Raw genomic sequence first — 26,193 nt, 5'->3', positions numbered from 1 at the left:
GGTAGGACTAAAAAAAGCTCTTGCCACAAAGGGTTCTTGTGATATCAAGATCACATTAAAAATACAACATTACACTGAACATTGCATACACGTGGTTACTGGAATTTTGTTATAGACATTATATTATAATATTTTTAACTTTTCAAGTCAAAGGGGGTTTAGGGGGTCGTGCACACAGGCTGTCATTTTTGAAATGGAGCAGTTTATTGAACACAGACCCCAAAAAAGTGTTTTTTTGTTTTGTTGAGTATCATATTTGGCATACATCAGCCTTTGATGGCTCATATAGTATGATATAAGAAAATATGAAGCTCATAGAGGAGGGGAGACACTTCAGAGCAAGAAAATAAGCAAATTGGTGAATTTTCTAATATTTGTATGGCCAAAATTAAGATCAAAATTCTGATAGCTTGTAATGTAAATCAATGAGATATTTATAACAGTATAGCAGATTATTACTTTCATGAAATGCATATAAATATCAGTTTTCACTCTGTATCTCCAAATAATGTCTCTGTAAGATGGATTCAAATGCTTAGTTTTTATTATCAAAGCACTGTAGTTTTTATTACTGGGGCAAATGTACAAATAAACGTTCCCCATGAGCCTGATGTATCATATTTTTGATACTCACATGAAAAACAAACAAAGTATGGATAATCAAGTAAACCCAAGTTGATTAAGTCCATTATCACTAACAATATAAAACTTATTCTTAACTTTTTGAAAAAAATCAGTAAAGATTACACACACGCAAAAAAAAGATTTTAGAATGTATAATTTCTAAAACAACCTTTTACTTGCTAAAAAAAAAAAAAACATCAATCAGATGACAGAAGGCATGTGGTAGGTGTGTAAAAGGTTTTTCAGCAAAGTTTTGCAAACATGTTGATAATTTAGAGGCCATAGTAAGTTGCGTATCAAATATAAGGCAGGCTTTATAGGGTTAATATTAGCCTAGGTATAATCAAGAATACGTTCTGTAAAAAAAAAAAAAAAGACAGTCTGACTATTAAGTAGGGGAGTAACGGATTGTACTTGATCCGTACGGAGTCGGACCAGGCGCACGGTTCAAATTAATTGCAAAGTTTTCCCATCATAGAGTGAAAGTTTATCATTTTGCAAAGGTTTTGACTTGCCAATTTACACATTCAAGCGATTTTAAAACATTTCAGCACAATAAGAAGTGAAAGAGAACTCAATTCGGTACTTCGTTTTTTTTTTTATCTGTGCGCACAGGCGCACGATCGATTCCTCTTTCGCACTGATCTCCTTGCGCTTAAACGGACTTACACACAAAAGGATGTCAAAATACCCGTCTCGGCAAGTATTCTCGTAAACACAGTCGGAAATGTCTAAAGAGAACAAACAGTTGAGAAAGAAATCTGGTGTGTATCAGTATATTGGATCCATGCATTCAGTCTTAAAGTGACAGCAGCCTATAAAAACCTGCAGGTATCCATGTCTTTAATGTTAATCACACAATAAAACAGCTTAACAAATATTTATCTATATTTAATTCACACAGTGAACACTACAGTGTTATTTTACATTTAATAATTACATTCCTGAACCTGAATACTACTATTAGGCCTTTATTTGTAACTTATATTGTATCTATATATGCTTGTAATCAGTGTAGTTTTTTTTACTGACTGTTCACTTGTCTTTAGTAATGTTTGAACTTTGGTTAAGATGTTAGTTTTGGCTGTGGTATTGAAGTACTTGAAGTGTGCTTTAAGTAATGAATGAAAAGCAAAGTTACATTGCTGCCCCCCATTTCTTTTTTTGCTGATCCAAAAAATGATACGATTTGTAACTCAAAAAACTGTAATAAGATCCGAAATATGCGTTTTGGGTATCCGTTACTACTATTAAGATGTGGTTATATAACAGTTCTTTATAAATTTGCTTTCTGGCTTTTTAGAGACTCATTGTGCAGAATGCATGGAAGCAGACTCTCTCACCTGATCACATATCAGCTCCCATTTTTTTTCATTGTCATACTGTCTGAGAAGCCTCACTTTATCCGGAGGAAGGTTCATAGAGTTCTGAGGAAGAAAGAGAGAAGAGTCATGCTTTATCATGCATGGAAAGTTATTATTTGCATACCATGTTCATCCAAAACACAAGTGATGAAAAGCTAACAGCTAGTTTTGAAATTCCTGAGACACCATGGATTGTTCTTTACAAGTTGACCAAAAACAAAGTCAACAGCAGTGGATAACTCGTTTACAATTTTGTCCAATCCGTCTAAACAGTTTAAATATCTCCAGAACAGCAACATTCTTCTCTGCAACTTTATACAAAATATCATGAGCATAAAAAAAAGGAAAGAATGTCATCAAAATGCCAGTGACTCTTTCAGACATGTAGATTTTTTAAAAGGACACCCAGTATGAGAGGGTCTTTCACACCAGGTAGTTATAGGAACTCAGATATAGAAACTAGCTAGGTCGGTCCCACGAGAACTACATTTTCCCGGTTGCATTTGCACGGCCAGTCGAATCTCTGTAGTGATGTAAACCGCATCATCAGCGACATCATTTAAGCGCGGCATTCGACAACATCAACATCTGGTGGCCAGACGACTCCATGATCAGTTGAGATGTGCCTGAACTTTGGGGTTGGTTCAACTATCGCCGATTTTCATGTTTGTGGAGTAAGTATATGTAAACTAAGTGTTTACACAACTTTTTAAAATCGTATGGCATGTGTTTGGACCATAACATACACTTACATCACTGGCAGTTCCTATTGTGCTGGGTTATACTCCCGAGTAGGAGCTAATTTAGTCTCCCTAAAATTCATTCCTATAACTAAAATCGTTCCCAGTTCCTGCTAAACACTCCAAATAGCTGGTACATCTGCAATAGTAATAGAAACTATGAAAACAGAAACACCTCTATATTTGTAATCCACCATAACATTTTGAGATAAATTTCTCCTTAGTGGTTTATACATGCATGTTACACACTTGGTCCATATACTTATTTTGTACAAATATTAAGTAATATAATGGATTGATAGCATCAGTTTAATTAATTGCATGAACTTAAATTACATTTAAATATAATGTAATTGAGTCCATCAAAGATAACCAACTGAAACATACTGCAAGTTCATGGTGTCTTTTTACATTCTGTTCTTCTATTTGGAGAAAAATAGCCTAAGTTCGACTAGATGATTAGAAGAGAATCGCTGATTCCAGTGGAAATCAAAGAGTCTGAGCATCGAATGAAAACACAAGAGCAATGCACAACATGTGGAAGAGGGTGAAGAGACTTGGGCGGCAAAAGTCAACTCTATTGGGACAGAATTTGTGATGCAAATCTGTGAAAACGAGGCAGCATTAACCGATTTGCATTCACTCCCCCCACTCCATTTCTTCTCTCACAGACACGCCTACACACATGCACGATGCACACATAGCAAGAAGCAGTAATGCTGATTTGCAGACTTTTGACTTGGATTCTCGATGCACTGACTGATTAGATCTGGACTGTTCTGAGGGAAGGTCTCTAATGTAAGCAAATGACATGTGTCTGTTTGGAAGACAATGAGTAAATCAAATCAGGGAGATAAAGTAACAGATGACCAATTCTAAGTGCATTGATTAAAGACCCTTGAGAACCTCACATGTAAAGCTTGTCAAAAGAATGCGGTTTTGAGTAGTCACATTAATCAAATCACTGTAGTTACAGACATGAACAGGACCAGCTAACATTAATTGGAAAACAGGTCATGATTAAAGTCAAAGGTACACTGGGGAATGTTGGGTCTCTGAGGGGAAATTTGCACCACTCCTCCAAATGTTATTTTAATAGACTGCAAGCTGGATTCTGATGAGATAATATCACAGAATAGATAGCATGCATGTCCCTGGAGACATTATCTTGAAGAGCCATTCATGACAAACTGATGTATGTATTTTCAGACCCCATCATCACAGACAACAATCAGACAGGTTGTGCCAATGGATGAAATACCATGTTAACACTGTATCTAAATAAGTGCGAGTAGGCCACGTTTCATTCCACACGGGTTATTGGTCCTGTTAAGTCCAGCACCTAACAGCAATCCTATTTAAAAGCAAATGCAGGGATACGGTGGCCTACAGAGCACGCTGCGATGACTGGATTAAGGGCAGACTCCTTGAATCACTCCTTGAAGCATAATCACACAGCAATATGAAAGAACGAGTCCAAGCTCACAATTCTGATGACGCTAAAACAGACCAAAAAACCCCAAAGGATTCCACAATAAAGGGTCGCGCGCGCCTGTAATTAGTAGCTATCATGCACGCGCAAACAGCATCAAAGCATTGCACACTGCCAACCGCACACAATAGAGGCGTGTGTGCTGGCGTGAGCTGCCAGCTTCCATACTAGTTGTGCACATGACACAATTACATCGATATGCCTTTTCTCAATTTCAGGATAGGAAAGAATATTACCAGTGCGATTGCAAATCTCTCCTCCAGTTCGGCCGGGTCCGGCATGGGCAGTTTAGGGGGTTTGTTGCCCCTCGCCCTGAAATCTGTGAGCTGAGCATCCATACTTTCAGCGTTCCCCATGTTTTTTTTTTTTTTGTCTGATGCCCAGCGACGGTAAAACCGTTCGAAAAACGTATTCAGCTCCAAAATGTAATAAAGAGGTAAAAAAAGCAACCAAAAAGATAAGCAGGCTTTTATAGGTGACTAGACACACTCTCCATCGATGTAAACACGCAGAGCTCAGTATCAGATGAGAGACTTCGACAATAGCATCCCTACATTGTTAATCCGTATCTGTCGGGCCCTCTGCTCATTTTTTGGAGCTGTTGAGCATCGTTCACTCAACGGCAGCGGGTCTGAAGCTGGGCGCATTTATCTGTATCATGCACAATAAATGCACCGCTGGAGGTTTGCGGCATGATAACGCGCATGGCTCGGACTCAGGCAGGCCAGTTAATCCGCGCTGTGTGGATGATAACAGACGTACTTCGACAAAACGCAAACTCCCCCATTCAATCCCCGACACAATGAAGTCTTTCAGCACCAATCCCCCGCTGGGGAGTGCCAAAAAGCCATGCTGAGGAGTCGAGGGGGAGGCAATGTTTTGTTCTGTTGCATGCTGGTAGTTGTAGTTTTGGATTGCCATTTATGTACAGCTCTGATATTATGGATTTATTGTAAAGCTCTCAAACACGACTCAGAAACTACACGTGTTTTTATTATGATATGATCCTGTGCATTTTTCCGATTTATTTTCTATATATTAAATTAGCCTAGGCTATTTTTAGATAAAACTTTATTTTACAGAGTCCCTGTTACACATATCTTACATATAGGCTATAGGCCTACTTAAGCATACAATAGTAACAAATTATGCATCATTACAAGCAACTAACTCTAAACCAAGCCCTAACTAAAGCCTAGGCTATAAATACGGTTAAAGCTGTTGACTAGTAAATGTTGTAATATTAGTAATATAATATAGAGTAATATTACTCAGTGCAAATTTGTTTAACAAGAGCACCTTAAAATAAAGTGTAACCTATTTTTATTTTACACTTTAGATTCTTCAAAATAGCCGCAATTTCCCTTCATAACAGATTTTCACATCCTTGTAATTAATGGTAAAGAATGAAAAAAATATTTTATAGTATGAATTTACCTTTTAATTACTGGTATGTTTTTTTTATTATTAATCAATTACTGATTAGTTTGAGTAGCCTATGTTTCCATATGATCCAATATGTAAACAGGTCAATATGCTTTTATAAGTGTTTTTTATCACCATATGACCTTCTATTGTATCACCTATGATTTTATGGTAACAAACTGATTTTAATAGCTTAAATAATTTGGTATATTTATTAGCATTATCTATAACATACCGTTTATTGAAGTAAATTGGCTCTGTCGTCATCTGTTTTTTTCCCTCTTAAGTCCTGAAGGAATCCTGATTCCTCTCCTATAATAATAAGTTCATTAAAAACCAGATGTGGACACCCCCTCGTAATTAATGGGTTTAACATAAAAAAAATCCAGTGAAGACAAATTGTGGCAACAGTTTTGGGAGGGAAAAGTGGGACATGTCATACAACAGATATTTGCTAACTAACCCCCATTTCACAGACAAGGCTTAAGCTAGTCCCAGACTAAAATGCATGTTTGAGCCGTTTTAACTGAAAGCAACTTGCTCTGATCCTAAAATATGTCAGTAGGCTACCATTGTTTTGTCTCAAGATGCACATTAGTAATGTTTATTTTCTAAGGAACGTTTATAAAAGTTATCCTAATCCTGGCTTAATCTAAGCCCTGTCTGTGAAACCGGGCCTACAGTTGCTCTAAAGCACAACATAAGATTATTATGTTGTAGCTATATTAGTCTTTTAATGGTAGCAAGTTTTACATGGTTTAATGTTGGCAAATTGCAAAAAGTTAATGTGACAACCAGTGTCTAACTTTAAGGTACACTATGAATCTTTTGGCCCTCTAGCGGTTGAAAAATATGCTTTGAAGAATTTTTTTTTGGTTGAGCTTCAGCTCTGCGTGACTATGCGGATGAATATGACCCTTCACAATATAGATAATGCTTTACAATGAGCAATATATCTCTTCAATAAAACACCTTACCAGTTAAGTAAAAATAAAAACGGCATCTCTGCGTTGCTTTTATAACATTGCAAATCATAAAGTTCACACCATCTTTCAAAAGCCAATGCTGATTCTTGTTTTATTACGAGCTCTGTCGCATTCTCTTTTTGCAGACTCTTCTCTGTTCTCCATTTTTAAAAAGTAAAGGTGATTCCCCGAATATTGGAGATTTAGCGTGCTCCATTCTTGCATGTTGCTGTAACAACCAACCAATGTCACTCTCTCACTCCATACACACATCAAAGTAGCCAGAGCAACTTTTCTCTATTGATATGACGAGACAAATGCACGGGCCAGTGACGTATACGCAACTTCCTGCGAAAACCATCCTGATAGATCTCAAATATAAACACTTATAATAGGATTACCATAGTGAATCAGGGTAATACATTTTGGAAGAAGGATTAATGATATATAAAACATTTTTTTTTTTAAATTTGAACAAAAAATGTAGTGTGCCTTCAAATACTTGTCCCGTGCTTTGAACAGTCTGTATAGAAATTTCAATCTAAAAAGAAATGGCAGCATTCCATGTCATTAAACCAGTTTTACATAATTCTGACAAACAAACAAATATAAATGCCACAAAAGCACAGAGGGGAAACACTTTATTATGACCAGTGTTTATGTTATCACTGCCAGTTATGCTGAATAAACCTAAACTAACATACACATAACACTTAGATTTGTTGATTTGTTTCAAGTTATGATATGCTACTTCTGGTGTGATGGGAAATTTAAAGCATTATATGTTGTTGAAAGTGAAAAAAGAAAAAGAAAAGACAAAATAGGGCCGAGTCTTAATTCTATGATTAATTCATTCTCAGAGAATAGTGCAGACACTCAAAGGCAGCAGAAGCCTGTACAGTCATACATATGTAATGAAGCTTTGTATTGCAGGTTGCAGCACAAAATTCACCTCATTGTTCTGTCATGCAAGTGAATTAGCTAAAAAATGCTAAATGAACTCAAAGTGGAAACAGCACAGACAGTCCTTTGTATTTGAAGAGTCTATAGTCACTTCTAATGCTAGTCACTTCCTTCTATCAACTACAGTTTCTCAATGATTGACTACATTCAATCATTTAGAAACAATAATTCTTATAACTTTTAAATAAAAAAACATAGTAATATAATCATTAGAAAAATGCCAAAAATAAAAAAGTTAATATCTTCATACAGTAAGGTCTCCAACAAGATTAATTGATATTGACACCATATAGACTAAGTGTTATTTGAAAAGCACAGTCGTGTTTTTACCACTAGATTGCACTGCAGTGCAGACTTAAAATGTGCACACATTTGTATAATGACTTAATGATATCAATGTAATGTGATCAGTCCGATTAAACAAGTGGGTTTTTTTGTCCAGATGTCCCAACATCAAAGGGTTGCTGTATGGTTGTCAGTCATATCTAATTTTGCAACCTTTTGGTAAAACAGTTGGGATTATTTTCTGGACAGAAAGACACAAGCAGGAATGTCTTTGATCTCGACAGTTTTACTCAAAAACAGTTTTGCTTTTTTCAAACTATTCTAGGCAGTAAGAATAAACATAAAGATGGTGTAAAAAAGAAGAATCGAAATTGTATAAATGTTTAAGATATTCATAGTTTCTGTGGTATTAAGCCACTCTCCTCCTCTTTCTCACACCGTCCATCATTATACACTTCTGTTTCCAACTTTATTCAATCCTCCTCTCCTTCACCGTCTCCGTCTCCTTCCTCCTCCTGCATAAACTCCACCAACAGTTCAGCGGTGCAGGTCGCTTCTCCCAGGCTGTTGACGGCTTTGCAGGTGTACTTGGCGTCATCATCGGGGCAAACCTCTGAGATCACCAGGCTACAGTGGCCGTCCTCTTCATAGTCGATCTGGAAGTGACGCGTCTCCTTAATAGGCTGGTCGTCCTTGTACCACACTATCTCGGGGTCTGGGTACCCTTTGAGTTCAGAAAATAGAGTAAATCAACATTAAATCATAAAAATGCTATCAAAGTCTTTGACCTACCATTAAATAATGTAATGCCTAGGTGGCCTTTGCAATTCAGAGGCAGTTGAAGGCCCCGTATGAGAAAAAAAGACAGACAAGCATGTCATGCAGTGCAACTACTTTATTATCTATTATTATATTCAACAATGCTATCTCATATTTCACTTGTAATAGTCTATTTGTAAATGCATTCTGTCTACCACTATCTACGCATTCTATCTTACCATAATGAAATGAAACTTAAAAAAAAAAAAATGCAACTAATCCCCCAGTAGGGGGCGGCAACTCATTGTCTATTTGAGTGAGTCATTGAATCATTTATTCAAACGATTAGTTAAAAAACGCGGATTCATTCAGTAAGGAAACACCACTATGTTGCTCGGAGACGCTCAATGGCTGTGGATTTGTTTGGAATTATTCTCATTGGCGAAATAGAGCAAAAACAATATTCTGAGTCTAAAATGTAAGTCACCTAATATTAGCTTCTTATTTATAGAACTGTTGTATAAAATCAATATGACATATGCAAACGTGCTGATATCCGGGAAAACAGCACTCTTGCTCGTATGTTATTGCAACGCTATCTCACGACCAATTCGAGTGATTAAAAGGTGGCTAAATCGTACGAATTCATACGACCTGACTCGTACGAATTTGTACGATTTGTCTAAACCCACGTGATGGGTAGGTTTAGGGGCGGGGTCAGGGGTAGGTCATTCGTACGAATTCATTCGAATTTGGAAAGTCGTAAAATATTTACGATTTAGCAAAAATCGTACAAATTCGTACGAGTGAGGTCGTATGAATTGGTATGAATTAACCACCTCGTAAAATTCGTACGAATTGCCGTGAGATCGGGTTGGATATTACTGACTTAGCTACACTCTAAAAAATGCTGGGTTGTTTCAACCCAATTTTGGGTAAAATATGGACAAACCCAAATGTTGGGTTAAAAATGTCATGTAAAAATTTAACCCAATGGCTGGGTTTGTCCATATTTTACCCAAAATTGGGTTGAAACAACCCAGCATTTTTTAGAGTGTATATTCTTTATAAATATTAAAAACAAGAATTGATGTAGGCTAATCAAGAACGGCGCGATGGCAGGGAGCGAGGCTTCTTCCGTGAACTGGAAGTTGCAACCGACTTTATCTCAGTGTTGTGACGTATTTCCTAGAGAAACGGAATACTTTAATGAGGAAAAATAGTGGGCGTGGCTTTTTTTCCAACTAGCACCTAATTGGATCTAGAAAAGTAGGTGTTTCATTCAGCCTGTCTACTGTCAGTTGGAGGGGTGTGGTTACGGATGTTAAGCAGACACCAAAACGGTCAAACCTACGTCATCAGAGAAGGTCCTCCAATGCAGAGGGGAGGGGCATTTTCAGATTTTGATTAAAGATTACGAAGCCAAAATGTTTTTTTGTGTGGTTTGACTTCCATGGATGAATTGTTCACCACAAAACGATCAATTTAGGCAAACAAAGTAAATATGGTACATTTTTATATCATGTGGACTTTAAGTGAAACCGGTGAAACATAGTAAAGGCCGCTACTGCGTAATGGAGCATTTAAATATCAATATATGGAGTGGTGTAAACGCTATGAATCATACCCAACCCTGATTTGTTCATTTTCTGACTGATGGTGATCATATCTCCACCCACATCTACAAGCTTTCTCATTGTTTGTTTTCTTTTGAACTTTGTCATATTAAAGGGAGAGCAGAAGGTAAAACAAAATCCTGACAATATTGATGATTAGGAAGTGGATAGGTAGAGAAAGGGATATGACTATTATATATCACAATTTTCATTTTAGAGACTCTAAAACAGATTAAAATAGGTTTAAAAAAATATACAAAATAGTGAATAAAAGACTTAAAAAACCCTGCTCAAATCAAATGGTTAATATTCCTTTGGAATTTAAACGCAAGAGACCAATGATCATAACTGATAATGTTAGCACATACAAAAAAGAAGCAACAACTGTTTTTTACAAAATTGCTGCAGTTCCTAAAATGTTTAGACACTGGAAAGGCATTTCTTCTTCTACGGCACCAAAACATTAAGATTTACCTTATAAGGATATCTCTAAGGACCAAATCATAACGCATATTAGGATGATTTCAGGAGGATCATGTGACACTGAAGACTGGAGTTATGGCTGCTGAAAATTCAGCTTTGCCATCACAGGAATAAATTACATTTTAAAATATATAATGAAAACAGTTATTTTAAATTGTAATAATATATGACAATATTAAGGGTGAAGGGAAAAATAATTATAATTCAGCACTAAAAGCACAATTGCCTTTGAGGTCAAAGGTCATTACCCTCAATCTTGCAGTCAAAGCGGGCAGCACTGCCTTCCACCACTTCCACATCCTGAATGACAGAGGAGAAGGTGGGAGCCTCTGGTGTGTGGTTTTCATCCTCCAGACTCTCAAAGAATGGTGCAGGAGGCTCTTCTAAACACAGGTTTTTATTACATTTATATGCAAACAATATTTTTACATATATTACACTTAATATGCAATAAAGCGCAACAGTCGGGTTCCGGAAGAAAAAACTCCATTCAGTTTCTCCATAGAGAAATTTATTTTTGATGATAACTTGTAAAACTTTTAGAGACAACCTTACTGTGAGTTATAAGGTTGTTAATCAATGGTATTTGCTTCTGTTGAAGATGTCAACCCACATTATTTCAGCTTAGTTTCAAAGGGGTGGTATAATGCCCTTTTCACAAGGTGTAAAATAAGTCTTTGATGTCCCCAGAGAGTGTATGTGAAGTTTTAGCTCAAAATACCCCACAGATATTTTTATATAGCATGTTAAAATTGTCACATTTTGAGGATGAGCAATAACGCACCGTTTTGTGTCTGTTCCTTTAAATGCAAATGAACTGCTGCTCGTGGCCACTCACACATACATGCACTGAAAATTTCAAAAACTTGTAACCTTTTATGTTCAAACCGGATTCAGACAATGATGGAGTGACTCAAGAAGAAGTGGCAACATGTAGAATGCACCTGGACATTTCTGACTGGTTAGTTGATGAATTTATGTAGCTTTTGTGTAGTTATCTTCTAGTCATTGATAAGCATATTCTGTCTCGATAATCTATAAATCGTGTTCAGGGGGCGGGGTTTATGTAAATTCTAGGGTTGGTGATGTCACTAACGTTGGAGGAATGTCAAGTAGTCCCTACCAGCCGTTTGTTCCTTAAAAAGCAATTTCTTTAAAAGCAAATATTTCCCTTTGCTTTGAACTTTGAGCATTGTAACTTTGCAGATGTTGTTTATGCTCAAAAATCAGCATTATACACTAACTAAAGTTAAAAAAGTGAAATCATAATCAACCACCCCTTTAAAATATTGTTTAGCAGCAGAATTTGTGGTGAAAAACTACATTACTCATGATGCTGAAAAGAAAATTCCACCAAATAGACAGTCAAAACATCTGTATAATGAGATATACAGTGATTGAAACAAGCTAAATTGTGCTGAAAGATCTTGTTAGCTCCACCCACTCCCATGAAGCACCGATGCAATGCATCAAGTTAGTCTTCCTATGCTCTCAAAGCACTTAAATATTTGAATACATATGGATATTTTATATATAATCAACATTTTTAAATGTTTTATATTTCTTCATCGTTTTTAATTTGATTATGCTGTTTGCAGTGCTTCATGGGATTGTAGTTCTTTCTATCACTAAAGACTTTCAGTATACAGTTATACCTTAGTTTTTTTATCTGATTTTCAAATACTTTTTTTAGCTTCCAATCAAAGTTTAGAATGTTATGATTCACCTCGTGGTTTGTGGCTTATAACAAAGACTCTTTTGAAATCCCTATGGGAGAAATGAATGGAAAAAAATACTTCCGGAACAAGTGCTGCTGAAAAAATGGGCGGGCACTGTTGCACTCAAGCCTATACATAGGTTTCTTGTATACAAACAATACCGGATGCGCGCGCATCCAAGAGGCAAGACCGCTATATGTTATGTCGAGTTCTGTAAAAGAACATTGTAATTAACGTAGATTTCGCATTGTTTGTAAATTCTTGTTGACTCAATAATAAACTGCAATTTCAGAGTTGAATCTGTTTGCTTGTGTTTCATTTGCATATTAATATAACATTATGTAAAAAGTTAGTTAGTTGACTAGTATGAAATTGTCCAACTAAGTTTGCGAATCATAAAAACTTGACATACCCTATGCATTTAGGTTAGTTTACAGGACAACAGCTCCGCGTCATCTCTGCTTCTGCTAGATATAGCCGTAAAGACTGTTGCTTTCTGCCTCTTAGATGCGCGCGCATCTACGTGATGACGTTGCACAGAAACCCGTGTATATGCTGCAACAATGTGAAAATTGGTTGCTGAGCCAATACCGTCAGTCGGAGAGCTTTTCTTTGGTCCGATGCCTCCTAACATTCCCATAGAGCTGAACCTAGAGATAGCTCGCACTGCATTCCCTGTTTTCTGCACAGACACACACAAACATAAAATCGAAACTCTGCCACTTCCACCAAGCAAACAGTTTCCTTTGAATCTCATTCTTTGTCAACGAATAAATCAAAATAAAATGCAGTGCTCTCACCTGCCAGCGGCGTCTCAGGATGTACTTCTTCATCCTCTCTTTGGACAGCTGTTTAGCCTCCATATTTCTGGTGTCCTGTTTGAGCCAGGGGTGCTCAAAACACTGAGCGCAGGTCAGCCTGGCCCTACAGTGTGGCATTTATAGGGTCTCAGAATTCAGATCAAATGCTCAAAATGCTCTTCTCAACATTCAGTGTGTACTAATACATTTGAGTGATAATTAACTTTGCCAATTACACCAATCATTTACAACAATGTAGATTACACTGGGTCTATGCCAAGAGCTCAAGATGTGTGATTCAAGGAATGCGCTTCCAGTGCATCTACAGAGTCCTCTAAAAAGGCATTTGATTAACTTGGAACAATGTTGGTATTCCAATAAAAGTGATCTTTCTTCTGTTAAGCTTTCATCTTACCTCATGTCCTTTTTTAGGAGACTGCTGATGAAGTCTTTGGCCTGATCTGAAATCTCATCAAATGCCTCATCCTCAAAATCCCAGGTGGCTGAGGTGACATTGGCAAGGGTTTCATTGTCATTATCTCCCATGAATGGTGAGAGACCACTGACACTGAGGGTAAACAAGAGGAAGGGTATCAGGCAATAATCTTTGATTCTGTTACTGCATTTTCAACCAAAATGTGATGTAAGGTTAGCCTGGGAAAACCCAGACCCTCTCAATTTGCCGGAAGTGGTCTGGGTTTTCCCAGGCTAATGTAAGGTAAGAGGACTAAAAGCATTTTCTGAAGGATCATGTGACACTGAATGATGCTGAAATTTCAGCTTTGCCATCGCAGGAATAAATACATTTGTAAAATATATTAAAAAAGAAAACAGTTATTTTAAATCATAACAATATTGTACTGTATTTTTGATTAGATAAATGCACCCTTGGTGAGCATAAGAGACTTATTTTAAAAACATAAAAATATCCGACCAAGACCAAATTGTTGAACTGTATATTCCTTTTTATGACTATGGTGTCACATATTCAATGAAGTGTGTATTTTGTAAAAAGAAATGTCAAACGTCATATAGTTTAAAGCCAATAATATAGTGATATAGTTTATAAGCAATATTTATAGATATAGAGGCATAGGCGGGGACGTCTTTTCACTTTTTCAACTGTACTGAAAAATGATTTAATCACCTTCAAGAAAACTGAAAAAAATCGACAAAAAACAAGTCCGTACTATTACCGGTATCTTAAAAATAGGTTCAGGCATTCTCATTTACAACATTAAAAAATTACTTCAAATGAGATACACAATGCCTTTATGAATCAGGACAATTATCGTAGCCAAAAACAGGTGTTTATGAAAGTATTGAGGTGTTTTATTATTATTATTATTGCAATTTAGTGTTTTGGAAAAAAAAAAAATCAAAAACTGCCTTTTTACAACCGGGGCCATTAGCCCCGATAGAAGTAACTTACACAAGTCAGTTTAAATATTTATACTCTACCTCCAAGGTGTTAAAATTGTGTTTATATGATAAATTGAAAAAGCAAGCTTGGAAAGCGAGTTGTCCAAAAACGTATAATGGCCTTAAAAGGAAATGTTTCCAGTCTTCAGCATTGATTACTTTGTCTTTACGTGCAACGGTTGTTAGCGACGGTTGGATGAGCTGAGATTTGTCACTCACAGAATGTAACAGATGACGCCGATACTCCACATGTCTGTTGGGTAGCTGATAGCCTCATAGTTGATCACTTCAGGAGCTACAAACTCAGGAGTTCCAAACAGTACCTTCAGAGAGCCAGACTCCTCTGAAAACAACAACAACATCTCAACTCTGCCAAACAAAAACAGACTCTGTGCTTGTATTTGCAGTTGTTTACACTTGTTTACCTAGCCTTCGAGCGAGTCCAAAGTCAATAAGTTTGATCTTGCTTCCCGTCTTGTTGATGCACATGATGTTCTCAGGTTTGAGGTCCAGGTGGACAATGCCCTGCTTGTGGATGAACTGCACTCCATCTATGATCTGCAGCATGTACTTGATCACCTCTCGCTCAGTCAGCTCGAAATCCTCATCGACGATTCGCTCAAACAACTCACCTCCAGAGATCCTGCAGCCAATGGGGGACCACAATGACAACATCGTTTAGTGACGCTATAACCAATCACTGTCGGACTGCAGACTCACTGCATTAGAACTGTTTATGCACATTCCATTTAACAACCATATGAACAGTGTCTGAGCCTGCAGTGCTAAATAGTTCTCTTACAGTCAGGGAGATTTAAATCTGGCCTATTTTCCATCATGGCTGCCAAGCTAAGAAAGAGAGCATCCATGCTTTCTCCTCCCCACCTCGCTGTTTCTCCATCTCACTATATAAGGACATATGACACACACTTCTTCAATCACGGGGTGCTGGATTTTACATTCCACCTTCTCCATAAAAAGCTAAACTGGTGGAATGAAAAAAACAACTACCAAACATCACAGCCTGTTCAAAGTAACCAGGGAACACATTGGTTCACCAAAGTGACCTAATGTAATCATCGGCCCCAACATGGAACATGTTTTTATTTAGTCAACCTGTGTTAACCTAAACCTGCTGAAAAATCCCGCATAAACCAGCTTGAATTCCAGGCTGGTTTATGCTTGTTAGAGCTGGTAGTGCTGCTATAACTGGTGGACCAGCATAGTCATGCTGTTCTCAAGCAAAACTGAGCTGGTGTAGCTGGTCCGCCAACACTCCTGCTTCCCATACTGGGGACCAACAAACCAGCAACCATAATTCCAAGCTGGTCCCAGCATGCAAAACAGGGTAGCCTACTTGGATGGCATACAATAGTTTAGGGACTCACATCTCCAAGACCATGACCAAGTCAGACTTTCCCTCAAAGGCGTCCACACACTGCACCAGTTTGGGGTGGTGGAGGCTGTTCATGACACCAATCTCCTGCCTCACGTTCTCCTTGTCCTTTTGTGAGAATGCCTTGATGAACTTCCCTGCCCATACCTTCTTGGAGGACTTCTCCACTAATTTGAAGACTTGACCAAATTTACCCCTTGTAGAGACAAACAGAAAAGATCATGAGAATTGGAAAAGGGAGAAAAGAGAAGAAAAGCAAAATAGATAAATCGAAAATAGATATAATAGATGCATCTCTTACGTTCCTAAGCGGTCCTCTATATCGTAGAAGTCCTTAACGCCACAGTCTTTCTTAATGACCACATCTCTGTATTCTGGTTCTTTCTCCTCATCTGTGAAATGTACAGGATATGTATCAGATTGACCATGTGGGAGTCATGTTAGTAAACTTTGGATTCAGAAGGGGTGGATAATTGCTCGAACTTTATACCATCATCAGACACAGTGGCTCCAACTTCCCCCTCTTTCTTTTTCTCTGGAGAAGAATAGGCATGTTTTAAAACGTAAAAGTTTTTTAAGTAGTACATCAGATCATCACATTTATACTTTGGGCTTCAATAGTCGCTAGAATGAATATCGCTTGAATATGGCTTTTTCAATCTAAACCTGGACAAAAATCGAACATTTAGATTTTAAAATGTAAACAATAATATCTTGTTACATCTATAAAATTTAAATAGGCCTAATATACAATTATTTGATTCCATTGATGTACACAAGATGCTCTCTACATTCTCACATCATGCTAAAGGAGTTCGTGCTCATGCTATTGCCATTAAAGCAAGATACATTTTGAAATTCATGTACATTGAAATTGTTATGATGATGATTTGTCATGAAAATGTTTTTATTAAAAAGAAAAGATTGCAAAATAAAGGCATTTTCAGATTTCAATCTTCAGATTTTTGGAGCCCTCTTATTCTTTCTCGATCAATAGAAACAGAACGTATCTCACAATTAAGCAGATGTTCATCCTCACCTGTTATCTCCTCCACTCCCACTGTAATGGGCCCAGATTCTGCACTGGGCTCTCCAACTCCATACACATTAACAGCTCGAACACGGAACTTATACTGACGATCGCCGAGAAGGTTCTGGACATGGTATGAGGTGCTGTTACAAGAGGTCAGGTCATTCCATGTGTTGTCCGTGGAGTTCCAGATCTCCAGGTTGTATGACTGGACAATGCTGCCCCCATCGTAAGTGGGGCCGTACCAGGAGAGGGTGAGTGAAGACATGCGGATGTCGGAAGCAGCAGGGATGCCGGCTGGGGGATCTGGCTTATCTGGGACACAGATTTACATCGGAGAGGTCAGCAATAGTAAGCTTTGCACAGAATTATAGGGAGACTACACATCTTCAACAATATTATTGATCTGCCTGCATTGACACCATTGCATGAGAACTAAACTGAGCTGGACGATGACATCTCTGTTTTCACCATGCTATAGATAAATTAACTAAATTAATAACTTTTTTTTTACAACAGAAATTAATCAACACTGAATCAACAATATTTTCTTCTTGAGCTGCTGGCTGTACAGCCAAAACAAAAACTTTGTTGCATGATTTTCCTGTTATCACTTAGCTGCAATCTGTATTGTAAAAAGATCTATATAAATAAAAGGTAACTTGACTTGACTTGTCCAGTAAATGTGCTTTATGTCAATATGTTTTATCAAAATGCTAACGAACTGATACTGCTGATATTGATTGGAGACAGTCACAAATTAATATTTTTAGATTTTTTTTAGATTTACTTTAAATAAGTAAGTGACCTGAAATAACATGCACACACTACCCCTAAACCTACCCATCATTTTCAAAAACCATCCCCTGGTATGATTTATAAGCTGTTTTCCTCATGGGGACAACAAATGTCCCCTTAGCGACAAGGATTTCAGATATTGTCATATTTGTGGGGACATTTTGTTGCACGCAGGCACGCACACGCACGCACGCACGCACGCACACACACACACACACACACACACACACACACACACACACACACACACGCACACACACACACACGCACACACACACACACACGCACACACGCTCCCATCTGCTTCCTTTCCTTCTCTCATTATCTGTCACTTCCTGTTTTTGTTTGCTCCCATACCTACGATGGTGAGATTGAGTGAGGACTGCTTGGTGCCAAATTTATTCTGCAGTTCTAGAGTGTAGCAGCCACAGTGATCCTGGTCGCTCGCTGTGATTGTCAGCTGACTGCTGTTCTCTCTGGTCTCTATGGAAATGCCCCTACTTCCTGGCTGGATCTAAACAAGAGAAGAGTAGATCATGTATCCTAGTATGTAGTATAGTCTTTAGGTCTTTTGGGCCTTCATTTTCAAATGAATTTTAATGAATTGGGTGTTCACTGTTTAGATTCTTTTACCACTTTTATATCAAACTGATGCACCATTTCAAGTCATCAATGCAAAAAATGCAACTAAATTAAAAGCCATGGAATGTATTTACTTAAAAATAAACAAATCAATATATACTTTTGATATATTACTATTAATAAAATGAATAAAGTAGATATTAATAACTAACCTCCGGTTTCACAGACAAGGCTTATGCTAGTCCCAGAATAAAATGTTTTAACTAGCAAGCAACTTGCACTGACATATCTTAAATTATGTCACTGTCATTGTTTTGTCTTAAGATGCACACCAGAATTTTTTTTTTCTAAAGGCACGTTTATAAAAGCTACTTAAATGCCTTTATTGAACTAAGGCCTAATCCTGGCTTAATCTTAGTCCTGTCTGTGAAACCAGGCCTAAATGTAATATTTGAAAAGTTTATTTGAATATCAATGAATCAAACTACAGTACTACTTTACATCATTTCAGTTAACAATGACTGTAAACCAATACCGATTCCCATAAAAAATGGCATCGGGATCTGTATCAATTGATCAAGATGTTAAGAAATCAGTGATCGATTTTGGCTTTAATAATCCTGATCAGAGCATTGTGTTATAAAGCAAATGCTCTATAAATAAAATGTTTTTTTATTTTATTTTCATGTGTATTTACAATTTGTGCTGTCATTTTTAGCTAAAAGAGATGCTCATGTGGGAAATTGATTTAGTTTGTTTTTCAGGGTTTGGGCCGGGGTGCCGTCAAAAAAAAAATCACGATAAAATGGGGACTTTGTTTCAAAATGTTCGGGAACCGTGGATCTGTCATGTTACAAAATCTCTGTCCTTCTCCAACTCTTCCTACCGGCTTTTTAAATTTGAGCCAGGTGCAAGTTATTGGTGTCGACCCTCCAAAGTTGCCCAACAGCTCCACCTTTTCTCCTGCCCTGATCTTCCGATCTCCAGAGAACTGCAGAAACTGAGGCGGAGAACCTGCATGGCATCATAGGCGAACACAAGTTCACATTCAACACTCTCATGGTAAATTGTTACTCTGTATTTTGCCTGTCTACTATCAGAATTTGACAAGACAGCTTATTACACAAGAAAGTATAACATGGCCTTTAAATATTCCTCAGATTAGTATGATTATGTAAGTTTTACTGGGAAGATATTTTTACCCTGTTTGGCTGGAGCTGGTTTCTTCTTTATTCTGGCTTCATCTGTAGAAGATATAAAGCATGTATTGATGTAAGATAGATAAACAGTGTATACTGTATATCTTTAGAGAGACATATTTACATAATCATTGAAACAAACATTTGATAGTTCGACCAAAAATGAAAATTCTGATGTTTACTCATCCTCATGCCAAGCCTGCATGACTGTTCTGAAGAATTTCGATATAACCAAACAGTTTTGGTTACCATTGACTTCCATTATATGGATAAAAAAAAAACGCAGAGACATCTTTCCTAATATCTTATTTTTTTTTCGTTCCTCAGAAGAAAGAAAGTCATACAGTTTTTGGAACGACTTGAGGGTGAATAAATGATGACAGAGCTTTAATTTTTGTGCGAACTGTCCATTTAAGGGGAGGTTTTTTTTGTTAAATAATGATTTGTTAAAAACCTTTTGACAGAAGGGTCTGAACATGACCAACCAAAGGGAAAACCCATTTCTGTGGTGTCTGTATTGCTTTTGTTATTGCATGGTCTAATACAAATATTAGCATATTTTGAAAAGAAAAATAAAGAAATGGGTGCTGTCACAATACATCATACGATATGTGTAATACCACAAAGTTTGATAGCAGGAAAATGAATTGTTCTATTGCTCCCCTTAAAATAAATGAACAAATGACTTACTCTCCATTCAGTAGCATAAAACAATCCACTAATCAACATGTTGACATTACTGACATATCATTGACATGTAAACGGAAATGACCAGTCAATATTCATCTGTGGGCGCATCTGAGATCTGACAGGAGTTCTAAGGAAACTGCCACTCCTGATCAGCATCCAGGGAAAGAGTGTCTGTGTGGACACGGTCTTGCTGGAATTCCCCTTATATGGGCATGCTAAATATAGGGTCTCCAAGATCCAGGAAGCAGTGTCTCTCTCTCTCCACTATTTATTTAAGGTTTGATCGCCGTCAAGAAACAATGCAACATGTAAACCCCACTAATACTCCAGCCCAGTCCAAACAGAGAGACAGAGGGGGAGAGGGGGAGAACAGGGGTGAGGAAGACAGAGAGGACAGTCAGATCTTAATGTGTTTCAGCTCACAGAAGTCTACCATTTTAGGCCTTCTCATGTCTCCTATCTTTCATTTCCTCTCTTACGCTTGGACACACCTGAGTTTTTTTTCCACAAGCACTGAATACTACGTACTCTCAGCTGCCTGTCCTGGTATTTGCCTGTTACATTCTTTTTGTTCCCTAAATTGTAAATCACTTTGACATTGTTTGTTAAGAACATACCTGTAATGTAAATGTGAGCTACTTATGTCTTAAAGGCTGCTATGCTTATGAAACACTAGAAGAACAAACGCAGCACTAAAACTGGTTGCCTAATGTTCCAAAACACTATCGGCTGAGTTTATTTTCTACTCCACCATAATCACATGGATTAAAATGCAGGATCTAGTGTGACAGTTGTGTTGAAAACTACTGTACAGGCAAACTGTTTGAGCACCACAGATTCAATCTGCCATCAGATACGAAAATCCTCCATGGATAGAGTGTGCGTGATGACCATTGTCCTGTCTATGGGGTCATCTTCTCAAATTACAAATATTTTTGAAAGAATCTGGACTAAGGTTCATTTCACACAGCGCAAGTTTTCCGAGAATACGGTTGAGGAAATTGACTTTAATGGTGAATTATTGTGGTTTCTGGAAGGTTACTGAAATATTCACTACATATGGTCATCCTCAAGAGGGACAAAACAAACACAAGGCCTATTTATATGCCAAGACGGGATAATTGTTATTAATGTTTGTTGCAAAAAAGAAAAAAATTCCTATTCAACTATTCAAACCATGCTTGAATATTCGTCCACAACAGCAGATATATTTTTTTTCTTTTGATGATTATGTACAGAGGTGTATTCACCCCATAGTTCACCCCAAAATTATCCAGTATAATAACTCAAATCTGACTTTATTTCCTCTGTGGAACATGAAAGAAGATATTTTGAAGAACGTTTGTAAGAAAACAGTTTCAGTTCCCACTGACTTCAATTAAATGGACAAAAATGCAATGGAAGTCAATGGGAACCAAAACAGACTTTCGTCAAAATAACTTATTTTATGTTCTGCAAAAGAAAAAATGGATTCAGGTTTGGGACAAGATGCGATAAATGATGAACACCTTTTTTTTTTCAAGGTGCTCCCTTAAATGAAAAGTTCAACCAAATATGAAAATGTTATCATTGTTTACTCACCCTCATATTGAAATATGTATGACTGTCTTCATTGGAACAAAAGAGGAGATATGCTACTTGTATGTATCATGTTTGGAGCTTGACAATTACTTTTCCCCATCCACTTTAATCATATAGAAGAGGGCAGCATGAACATTCCTCAAAACGTCTGTTTTTATGTTCCACAAATGGAACACAGTTTTTGAAATGATGTAACGGATGAGCAACTTTTCATTTTTGGGTGACCTATCCCTTTAAATAACTAACCAAGTAAACATGCCACAGATGTCCTTACTCACTTTCTGTTGTGGGAGTTGCAGAAGGGCTCTTCCTGTTCTTCTTATCTGCTGATGGGTCTGAAGGATCTAGAATGCAACACAACAAATTAATCCTAATGATCAGTTTTGGGAGGAATTTGTTATAGTTGCACCCTCACTCAATACTATGTTTCCAATGACATGGATAAAGAGAAGTCTAGAGACAAGACACTTACCATCAACAGTGACCATACAGGAACACTCAGCTTTACCACGTGCATTCTCTGCTCTGCATGTGTATCGTCCTTCGTCCTCTGGTAGAGCCTTGTCAATTGTAAGTGAACACTTTTCACCTGGTGTAAAAACAAGAGGTAGAATTGAATGACAAGTGTGTTTCGACCTTGTAAACACGTAGCTGTTTACAACTAAATAGTTAAATAAGTCAAATTTCTGCTTTTAGATTTAGCTCGGCTGTGTTCTAATTTATTCAAAAACTTCAAATTCTTAAGTCGTTCTCCATAAACAAATACGACATTTTAATGAAAGTAAATGATTCCACCAGCACAAATTATTCATATGAATATTTCATCACAAATGTCTGATAAAAATGTTAGAAGATTAGGGGCTGGTCTTCTTAACTGACATTTTCTAACTTAAAAATAAAAATACTGTGATCATTTACTCACTGTCAAGTTGGTCCAAAACATGTGTGAATTTCTTTCTTCTGCTGAACTAGAAGATAATTTGAAGAATGTTAGTAACCAATCAGTGGATGGAGCCCATTGACTTTCATAGTATGGGAAAAAATAATAATATGGAAGTCAATGGGGTCCCATCAACTGTTTGGTTACCGACATTCTTCAAAATATTTTCTTTTGTGTTCAGCTGAAAAAAAAAAAAAAATTTTTGGGTGAACTATCCCTAAAAAACAAACACTTTATTTCAATGGTTCACTTTAGACATTAACTATAAGTAACTCATGCCAACTAACTATAATTAGAGTATTAGTAGACTGTCACAGACATTCTATGGACTATAAGTCCGTATAAGTCCCTAACTCTAACCTAAGAGTCTACTAATACGCGAGTTAGTTGACATGTACAGCAGTTGCAAAGTTACTATGAAAGGTTCTGAAGTTGACCATCAAAATACAATGTATAAAATAATATTTGGTATTCCCAAAGACATCTCTTAATAAAGTTCTTACCTTTTTTTTAAGATTGTTCGACAAAACAATTTTTTTCCCCGAAAATTGTTTGAATATTGTTCTTAAAAAACATTGTAAATAACCTCTTAAAGCTATGATAACCTCCAACTTATCTTAAAGTGCCAAAGGTAAGATGTTCAATGAATTTGTGATTGTTATTGTCAAATAAGGCTTGTATTTTTCTTCTTCAGAAAAAGAAAGCAAGAAAATCTTAAGAAAAGATTTGAAAACTTCTTGAGAATTTCTCAAGAATTGCATTAAAGAACTTTCTTACAGCTTTATAAACAATTCCACCAGAACAACAGAGAGCTTAAAGTACTGGATAATGCATTAGTGTAGGGGACACCCATCACATCCCTGTTTGATTTAGACCCGGAGGGAATCCTCTATTGCTATTTCAGAACTTTCTAATTGTGACCAGATGATCATCATGTCAGTGAAATGGGATAGAGAGACCTTAAACCCTCAGATCGAATAACCTAATGTGAATGAGCTCAAAGAGCCAAGATAACACTCACTGTGTGCTCCAGTTGGCCATGAATCAGCCTCAGCTTTAACATCAAGCCTCTCAGTATGTGATTTACAACACAGCTCAGAACACTAAAGTAGGGAATTTAGGAAGAGAGGGTTTAAGCTTCTCCACATCAATAAATACACTCTTTAAAATAAAACATTGATGGTTCCATAAAAAACCTTTTAAATCCATGGAACCTTTCCATTGCAGAAAAGGTTCTTTAGATTATTCAAATGTTCTTTAGACAAAAGGATTCTTTTAAGAACTGTTCAATGAAAGGTTCTTTGGGGAACCCAAAATAGTTCTTCTATGGCATCTCTGTGAATTCCCCCGTTTGGAATCTTTCTTTTTAAAAGTGTAACTCTATACAGACCCAAGATTACCGCATTACATTGGACTATTAATCAAGACATATAGAACTGTTCAGAAAATTCAAGATCAATAGTATTTTTGCATTGTAATTTTAAAATTGTGGTCAAATGTATACATTTTTGTACCTTCCTGTGATAAGATAATGAACTTGGATGGCTTCACCATTTTCCCATCAAGTATCCAGGTTATGACAGCTTGGGGGTCAGAGGTCACCTGACACTCTAACCTCAGCTTCTCTCCATCCACCACAGTGATGTCACCGAGAGTCTGTGTGAAAACAGGCGTCTTTCCAGCATCCCTCTCTCCTCCGTTCACAACTTTTGCCTTTTTATCGTTTGTCGCTGTTATTTGTCCATCACTTGTCTTGTTTTTGGGACTGGCTTTCTCCTTGCTTTCAGTTGTCCCTACATCATTGCTGCTGTTTTTTTTCTCCGTTGTTGCGTTTTCCTTTACGTTAACCTTTTTATCCGTTTCGCCACCGTTTACGCCATTGACACCACTTTGCTTTTCCTTCTGGGGTGTCTTGAGTGTTGGTTTTGATGAATTCTGTTCGTTTTCCTCAGTCTTCTCTGGTTCTGGTGCTTGGTTTTTGTTCAGGACTGCCCTGAAGCCTGAAGGTGCGCTGCTTGGGGGTGGCGTGGGAGCAGGTGCTTTGGATGAACCATCTTTCTTGTTGAGCAATGATCTGAAGTCAACCTTTGTTGGGGTGCTTGTCTTGATCTCAGACCCCGGCTTAGGCCCCGACCGGGGCTTTAGAGCTGCCCTAAAGTCTGTCATCTGTCTTCCTCAGCTAACCTCTAGAAAATAAAGCTAATTTAAGAAAGTTCCTTTCGTCAATCCCTCTTTGCTCCTTTGGTAGGAGTTCCTTGCGGTTCCACGAGCTGTAAATGGATATGGGTATCCAGTTGTATGAACGTTCCTTCAGGATCCCACTGATCCAGTGACTCTGTGGAGGTCCTGCTCGGTCTGTGGCTTCCAGTCACTGTGCAACTCTCTGTTCTCCCCACTCAAACCACTCTTGGGACAACCCCTCTGGACCAGAATGAAAGAGGGAGGAGAGAACAGAGAGTAGAGAAAGGACAGAGGGAAGGAAAGAAATATGTGAGTGTGGGGAGAGGAATCGGATTGTTTAAGAGCTTAGACTTCATTCTATAATAGGTTAATTGGAGACAGGAACACATTTCGTATCTGTGTGGCATCAAAGGGGGAAACGCCATTGCCTTATTAGGGAAACACTTCCAGTGCATGGGCACCAACACAGCAGAACAGAGCTAGGAGGTAAACAGATGGCAAGATAGCATCCGAATCTGATTCATTTAGGTTAAGGACAAAAACACAGATAAAAATCTTCAGTCTATCATCATTGCCTGATTTGGAATTACAATCATTAAACAGCAAAAACTTGTCCTCGGCGAAAGCTTAGTAATGGGAAAAGGAAAGGAATCTCAGGCTCATCCTTGTTTTAGACACTGTTACTTTGGTGCTTGGACAGAAACCATAAAATAAGTATTCTGATAATTACGTGGGTGTTTCTTTGGATGTGCCTAACTTTATGACCTCTCTATAAATGAAGGCCCTCATTGGGCCGATTTTGAAGATGCATTTCACCAATCAGAGTTGAGTTGCATGTCTCCAACAGTTTATATTAAAATGTTACATGGGCAGCCTTATATGGAGATGAAACTCACTGTTACTCTTCTAATCGTTGTGCGTGTGTGGAAGATGGACACAACATGGGAATGTCTCCTAGATAAAATAGCTTCCTGTGCTGTTTTGCTTCAGTGGTGAGTGAACTTTCCATTGCTGCTGGTTTGAAACAGTCAAACTCGCATCTTTAAATTGATCTCCCTTCTATTCTGCGGGAGACTGGGAGTCCAATCCTCAATGGCAATACAAGTCTTAGAGATAAGCATAATGATGAGATTGGATTTG

General features: G+C 37.5%; 2 protein-coding genes across 8 annotated transcripts in view; both read right to left on the bottom strand.

Moving 5' to 3' along the window:
• fmnl2b (formin-like 2b) overlaps window positions 1-5,058 on the bottom strand; it is a 29,208-nt gene extending 24,150 nt beyond the window's left edge. For 3 of the 6 annotated variants that reach the window (XM_079629314.1, XM_079629316.1, XM_079629315.1), the window contains exons 1-2: window positions 4,457-5,037; window positions 1,968-2,051 (exon numbers count right to left, since the gene is read on the bottom strand). In XM_079629314.1, coding sequence (XP_079485440.1) covers window positions 1,968-2,051; window positions 4,457-4,576 — 204 coding nt within the window. In that variant the 5' untranslated portion in view covers window positions 4,577-5,037. Of the gene's footprint in view, window positions 1-1,967; window positions 2,052-4,456 lie in introns of all 6 variants that reach the window. The other 3 variants (XM_079629318.1, XM_079629319.1, XM_079629317.1) reach the window with 2 other exon arrangements.
• A 2,171-nt stretch (window positions 5,059-7,229) lies between these two features.
• mylkb (myosin light chain kinase b) lies at window positions 7,230-25,261 on the bottom strand. 2 transcript variants are annotated; one of them, XM_079627793.1, is made up of 17 exons: window positions 24,387-25,261; window positions 22,405-22,521; window positions 22,211-22,276; window positions 19,665-19,706; window positions 19,349-19,476; window positions 18,238-18,394; window positions 17,092-17,397; window positions 16,543-16,587; window positions 16,354-16,444; window positions 16,045-16,248; window positions 15,082-15,299; window positions 14,876-14,999; window positions 13,650-13,802; window positions 13,235-13,358; window positions 13,026-13,116; window positions 10,965-11,099; window positions 7,230-8,582 (listed from the first exon to the last, which is right to left on the bottom strand). In XM_079627793.1, the coding sequence occupies exons 1-17, from the start codon at window positions 25,036-25,038 to the stop codon at window positions 8,332-8,334; spliced, it is 2,904 nt and encodes a 967-aa protein (XP_079483919.1). In that variant the 5' UTR covers window positions 25,039-25,261; the 3' UTR covers window positions 7,230-8,331. The 2 variants fall into 2 exon arrangements, with proteins under 2 accessions (XP_079483919.1, XP_079483920.1); XM_079627794.1 differs by having other exon boundaries at window positions 7,235-8,582; window positions 10,965-11,096; window positions 24,387-25,247.
• Between the last annotated feature and the right edge of the window lie 932 nt (window positions 25,262-26,193).

Source organism: Phoxinus phoxinus, assembly GCF_949152265.1.
Source record: "Phoxinus phoxinus genome assembly, chromosome: 11".
In the NCBI taxonomy this organism is placed as follows: domain Eukaryota; kingdom Metazoa; phylum Chordata; class Actinopteri; order Cypriniformes; family Leuciscidae; genus Phoxinus; species Phoxinus phoxinus.
The sequence above is the reverse complement of the archived record's forward strand: the minus strand, read 5'-3'. Positions and strand labels throughout refer to the sequence as shown.